Source organism: Merops nubicus, unplaced genomic scaffold (genome assembly GCF_000691845.1).
Source record: "Merops nubicus isolate BGI_N331 unplaced genomic scaffold, ASM69184v1 scaffold29118, whole genome shotgun sequence".
NCBI classification, from domain to species: Eukaryota; Metazoa; Chordata; class Aves; order Coraciiformes; family Meropidae; genus Merops; species Merops nubicus.
This window is the reverse complement of record NW_008626819.1, coordinates 177-6,401: the sequence shown is the minus strand read 5'-3', so window position 1 is coordinate 6,401 and position 6,225 is coordinate 177. Positions and strand designations below refer to the sequence as shown.

Below are 6,225 nucleotides of genomic sequence, written 5' to 3'. Positions count from 1 at the left end.
CCTGCTGATGGCTTCTGGAAGCAGCGAATCTTTGCTTCCCTTCAGCTAAGCTATCCCAAAGCTCAGACGTGTTTCTGATGCAGAAAAGCACGTTTCCGAGGCGTTTTAGGGCCAAACACTTCATTGACAACCTCCACACTGTACACTCTGCTGGCAGCCAAAGGATGTGTTATTATGATATCTTTTATTATCTGCCTGAAATAACTCCAGAAGTCAAGGGGAGGCGTGAGCACAGTTTTGGAGAAAAACCCAAATTCTGGCTGGAGGGAGAAGTTGAAAATGGGGAGTCAGGGAGCATGGGAAGAAAGCCAGTCCCCCTGTCCTGCTGTTTGCTCTTAAACATAACCCAAACCCCAAGAGTTTTGCCCTTGCTCAGCCTCCAGGGATGGTGCGACTCTGACTCCTGGTCGCACCGCCAGCCCCTGCTCCTGCCTGTCCCCCCCAGCATCCCACAGGACACTGGGCCAAGGCCAATGAAGCTCACAGCGGGGCAATGCCATGTCCTCTGGCTGTACAACCCCACCCCAAATCACCAAAGGACCCCAGCAAGATCACCCCCTCCCTCCCCTGAGATCCAGAATCACTTTAGGAAGCCTCCAGTCTTGCCTCCTCCTGCTCTGCACCTTGATCTTCCCCCTTGTCCAGGCCTTCCTGCAACAACCACCGCAAAAAAAGCCACTCAACAGCCTAGCATGCCCAAATCCCAGCTGGAAAGATGTGGCTCTAGAGCCCACTTTGTGCTTTGACCCACAGGGACATGCGGCCACACACGTGCCCTGCCATCACCCACCACTGCAGAGAACAGCACACCCCACTGGAGCTGAAACGGGTGAAGTTTCACATCCCAGCTCCCCTCAGAAGGGGAGGTGGGGTGAAAGGAGAGGGGTAAAGAACCACAAGCTCTACTGTGGATTTTATTAAACAAGAAGGAATTTCAACAGCAAACCCACACGCACAAAGAGCCCCTGGCCTCGTGGCTCTCTGCCCTGGCATCCCCCAGCCCTGCTCTCCAGCTGCTGGCAGCCTGGAGCCCTGGTTAATTAACTCAGACAGCAATCAGCGCGCGGCACGAGCAGCCGCTGTTCCTGGATTCTCCGGATTCGGCCCCTTATTCCCAGCTGTGTCATTCTGTTGCCCAAGGAGGGAATGACTCCTATTGAAAACCCAGTGCAACCATGCAGATTTCAGCAGTTGTGGGGAGGGGCTGCAGGGAGACACGGCAGACTGGGATCGGCCCTGGAACAGCCAATGCAGCAGGGACAATATCCAGAGGGATTACCCTGCCTGCTCCTGCGGGCACACAATCATGAACTGCCTCGTCTCCAGGGTGCGGGCACAGCCCGTGTGACCCATCAGATGACCAGTCAGGCACCAGCAGAAGGTGTGATTTCACTGTTGCACATACCAAACCTGCTCCTGGGCTGCTCTGGTTTAACTCCAGTCTGGGGCAGCCCCAAGACTTTAAGCCTCGATCTTCCCAGGGATGGTGGGAGGAGGGATTTACCTACACAGCCTTAGAGCTGCAGAAGGTGAAGTTTGCCAAGGTATGTTGTAAACCAGCTCAGCTCCCTCCCCATCATACTACTTGGGAGCATCAGTACCAGAGCCAGCAGGCAGGCCCAGCTGGCAAAGGCACAGCACGTCGTGCCATCCCTCCACCAAATGACAGACAGCAAAAAGGGTCAAGTATTGTCAGGGCAGTTGTTAGGGGAGGTGCCACTTGGCTTCTACCACCAGGAGGATGCCAGCTCTTGGCACGAGCAACTCAGCCCTCGGGTCCATGGCAGCTGGTAGCAGAGCCACGCAGCGCTGCTGGGCAGGAGATGGAGCACGGCAGGGGACAGCTGCTGCCTGCCAACGGGATCCCTGTCCCCTCTCTGTGCTTCAGCTCTTACACTGCAACGGCCGGGGGCGGGAAGATGCCGATCTCCTCCCGCAGGGACACCACTGGCTGCTCCCAGCGCTGCTCGTAGTAGATGTTCAGGACACAGCTGGCATTGAGCCCGCTCCGGACCGCCCAGGGAACCAGCTCGGTGGCCAGGACCTGTAGCTTTCTGGAATAAATGATAGAGGAGGTGACAGTTTTGATTTCAACGTTTTGCTTTTGACTTCCTTCCCCAAGTCCCCATTGCAGGCAGACACCAAGCCCGTGCATCCTATGTCTCCACCCTTCTAGCATCCCTCCTGCTTAACTCATAGGGGAAACTGAGGCACTGAAGGGGATGGTGTGCCAGGAAGGTTACAGTCAGCAGCAAACCCAAGACCAGACCTCAGGTTCTACACTCCCCAAACTGTGCTGGACCACCAAAACTGACGTGCTGGGGCAGAGTACAGCCGTCAGCATGGTGAGGATCCTGCTGGCCTTCAACATGTGCCCAGCTAAGGGCAGCCAGGCCTGGGCACTGCTCCTCCTGCATGGCACAGCAGATTTGGTGCTGGAAGCAGATGAAGCATCAGGTTCTGCTTCAGTGACCAGGCAAAGCAGTGCCTCCTGCTGTCACCGCTTCCCTGGGCCGTGGGGACAGAGCAGCAGGTTCACATGAGGGATCCCTGACTGGCACCCCCCTGCAACGTGGCAGCGTCCCCTCTTTGTCCCCAGAGTACACCAGAAAGCATCCCCCAGGCTGGCACGTCCCCAGGGCAGAGACTCCCCCTCATACCGTGCGCTGAGACGGACGGGGCCGAACGCTGCTCCCAGGACACACATGGGCAGCCCCGTCTGGACGGCTTCGAACCACTTCACCACGACCTCACCTGGGAGGGAGCAGGGAGGGGGTGAGCAGGCCGGGAGCCTGCAGGCTGCACAATCCTCCACATCCCCTCCCGAGGGTGGCTGCACACCCGTCCCCTCCGCCACCACGGCAGGACTCGGGAACGCTTCCCAGCTCTGGCTGCGGCCCCATCCTGTGCCAGGATGAGCCTCGCTGTGCACCCCCACCCAAGATGGCTCGGAGCCCTGGGGGCGCAGCTTGGAAACACCTCCCAGCAGGCTGGCTCCCTGCAGGTCTTTGGTGAGGCAGCTGCCAGAGCCCGCTCCCCAGCACAGCTCTCCCTGTCTGTTGGCATGGGACAGACCTCTTCAAAACACAGCCCGGGCTCAGCCAAAGCCTGCGTAGGAGACCTGACACGCCAGTTCCCACGGGCTCACCCGCTCAACTTGTGACTTCCTATTGAGTCAGACACAGAATGAGGGCAAAGGACATGGGGAGACGTGCAGATAAGGAACAAACAGGAATCCCCTACTCCTGCCTTTGTTGAGAGCTTGCGAAACTTCCCTCGCACTGTGCCACCCTCCCTGCCAGGCAGCAAACACCCACTCGCCTGCCTGCCCAGAGCCTGCACCCAGGGCTCGGGCAGAGCACCTCCCAGCAAGTGACATCCCACGGCCTCTGGGTCGCCACAGAGCCAGTGATGCAGGACAGTGCTGGTGAAAACCTCCCCACACAGCAGCCCCAGCTGAGGATCGTGCAGTCTGACTGGCCCAGCCTGCTCCTCTCCCGGAGGGGAGGGTCTGGCACCACTGGGGTCTGTCAGCGCAGCCCCCTGATGCTGCTCACCTAGCATGTTGGTTGGCATGCCCAGGAGGGTGTGCATCAGGTCGTGGACTTCCCGGTACCGCTGGATCACATATGCCAGCTCTTCATCATCCACAAACTTCGGCGGCATCCGAGTGTCTGGAGAAACCTTCTGCAAATCCAGAGAGGTCCAACTCAGCCCTTTCCAAACCTCAAAGTTTCCGGCCTCATTCTTTAAGGTGCAGCAAGACATGGTCCCCTCCATAAACACATCTCCCAGCCTTTGATGGTGAGGGTCAGTGTCATTTGCATAGACAAAAACGGTTGGATTCAATGACTTTAACAGTCTTTTCCAACCTAAACAATTCTGTGATTCTATGAAAACGAAGGACTGTGCAGCACTGGTGACAAATCCAGCATTGTCCAACACCCAGCATCTCATCCCATCTCCCCAACCCCCTCTCATGGCTGCAGGGTTCCCCACAGGCTCATCCACAGCTCCAGTCTCTCTCTGAAGCACATTTATGCTCCCTGCACAGGACCAGCTGCAGCCAAGGGCAGCCTGCAAGGCCCCACACTCACGTTGTCCTCCAGGAAGCGGACGTACTCTCGGCCCAGCGAGCCGCCGGGCAGCCCCCGCAGCCTGCCCATGTCCAGGGTGGAGAGGCGGATGCGAGGCCGGTCCCTGGAAGTGAAATACAGGTCAGTGAGCCTCCCAGTGAAACCCACAGTGGGGGCTCCTGGAGAGAAGGAGCCCCTGGAAATGCCCATCCCCTGCCTCTGTCCCTCCTGGCCATTTTCCTTGTGTGGAATAGCGCCGTCCTTATTTCTGTTGCTGAGGGTGGGACACAAATTGCTTAAAGGATCTACCTGAAGCCTTGGCAATAAAAGAGCTCTCATCCTGTGCCCCTGTAGCAGCTCTGGGTGGAAAACCACCGGTGTACTCTGCACCAAAATGCTGCTGTTGTGTGGGCTGCTGGCCAGGCACAGCCCTCAGCAACAGCCAGCCCCAGGGGAGCAGAGCTCTTCAGCGACCCTGCAAAGCAGCCAGAGCTTCAAAGGAACAAGCCTAAAAAGGGGAGGGAATTTGTTCTAAAAACAGGTTTCACTTCTCTCCTGCTCAGGCTTTCACCACCAGCCATGTGGCAGCCACTCATTGAAAGGTCTCCACTCCAGCTTGTTGCCAAACGGGTGCCCCACAGCCCTGGAACTAAACAAAAGCCCTTTTATTTCCAAGAACAGAAGAATTTATCAGTTCTTCCCACTACAGAAGCCCTGCAGTGGATCCAGGAGCTGCTCAGCTCCTGGAGCAGAGGTAACAGGCAGATAAGCAGAACTAGCACCAGCTTCACCCTGGCTGCAGACACTTCCTTGTGTATTTGGTGTCAAAGGGACCTCAGAAGCTTGGAGGATTAAACAAAAAAAGAGTTGTGTACACAAATTGGACTAATACAAATCCCTCCAGTACCATGGGGAAAGGAGTAGGTGGGGACATCTCTCCCCAGCCCTCTGTGCCTTTGCTGTCCCCTCTCCCTGGGCAGTTTCTCTGGCTCTCAGACTGCTCCTGGTGCTCTGTGTGCTTTGCCAGGTAAGCATCCAGAGCCAGGATCAGGCAGCCCTACATGGTACAAGCCAAATGATACACAAGCAGCAGGCATGACACAGAATGGGGAGCAGGGAGAGGGGAGCAAATAAGCTGTAAGGTCTTGGTTAATAAGAGGCTCATGAGGTCCCTCCTGGTCCTCAGCCTGTCTGTCTCTACAGACACAGAAGCAAAAGTGATCAACGAAGACTAGAGAAGTGGCCTCGTTGCACAGTTTGGGGAAATGCTGCAGGCACTGGGGAGGTGCCTAAGGATGAGGCAGAGCAACAGAGATAAGTCTCCATTGCAAGGAGATGCAGCAGCAGGCGCAGGGCAGAAATCCATGGATGTGGTGGGTTTGCACGGCTGCTCAGTGATGCCTGAAACCCCACCACATCCATGGACTTCTTCCCTGTGCCTGCTGCTGCATCTCCTTGTGCTGGCACCTGCCAGTTGCAGAAGCAAAGCAGAACAGTCAGCACTGGAAATAGGGCTGCGCCCCGTGGCTGCTGTGCCCTTGCCCTTAGACTTGCCACAGCTCCTGTGATCATTAAATATGCAGTAAAATGAACAGCCTGGAGGATAAGGGCTAACAAAATGCACGTGCTGCTTTCAAGACAGGGAGCGCAGGGCTGTCCCTTCACAGGGCACAGGGAACGTGCCTGGCCTGGTGCCTCCCTCCCCACCACAGAGCACGCGGGGAGGGAGGGATGCGGAGGGACGCACTGGAGGATGCGGTAACCTTCAGGGTGGTGTTTCATCTTGTCCCGCAGGTTGGGCAGGGCAAGGCAGCCCGTGGTCTCCCCAAGCACAGCCACCATGTCTGTGAGTTACCCAAGATCGGTTTTCTCAATACCCAGCTGCCCTTGCTTGGCAGGTGAGGAAATGGGGCAATGAGCCGCTTGGCCGGGAGCAGGCAGGAAAGGCCTGTGGCAAAGCAAGGAGCCCCACAAACCATGGGGCTTCAGCCTCTGGGCTGCTCTGCCCTGGTGTCACCCGCAGGGAGGGATGTCACTCCTGGAGGATGTCACTCCTGGAGGAGCAGGCATGAGGCCTGGGGGACCAAGGAGGAACGAGATGTGGCCAGAGAGCACCACAGCGGGTCAGGAGGAGATCACTGGGGGGGAG

General features: G+C 57.3%; 1 protein-coding gene across 1 annotated transcript; it reads right to left on the bottom strand.

Moving 5' to 3' along the window:
• Window positions 1-1,891: 1,891 nt before the first annotated feature.
• On the bottom strand, window positions 1,892-5,918 carry COQ4 (coenzyme Q4). The gene is made up of 5 exons (XM_008946138.1): window positions 5,824-5,918; window positions 4,098-4,200; window positions 3,558-3,687; window positions 2,661-2,754; window positions 1,892-2,054 (listed from the first exon to the last, which is right to left on the bottom strand). The coding sequence occupies exons 1-5, from the start codon at window positions 5,916-5,918 to the stop codon at window positions 1,892-1,894; spliced, it is 585 nt and encodes a 194-aa protein (XP_008944386.1).
• Between the last annotated feature and the right edge of the window lie 307 nt (window positions 5,919-6,225).

Excerpts from the sequence above, each read along its gene's own strand:
- COQ4 (XM_008946138.1), bottom strand. The coding sequence starts at position 5,918 with ATGGTGGCTGTGCTTGGGGAGACCACGGGCTGCCTTGCCCTGCCCAAC. Across the intron at positions 4,201-5,823 it reads GAAGGTTACCGCATCCTCCA|GGACCGGCCTCGCATCCGCC; the intron begins GTGCGTCCCTCC and ends TTTCACTTCCAG. Across the intron at positions 2,755-3,557 it reads CATGCCAACCAACATGCTAG|GTGAGGTCGTGGTGAAGTGG; the intron begins GTGAGCAGCATC and ends GCTCCCTCCCAG.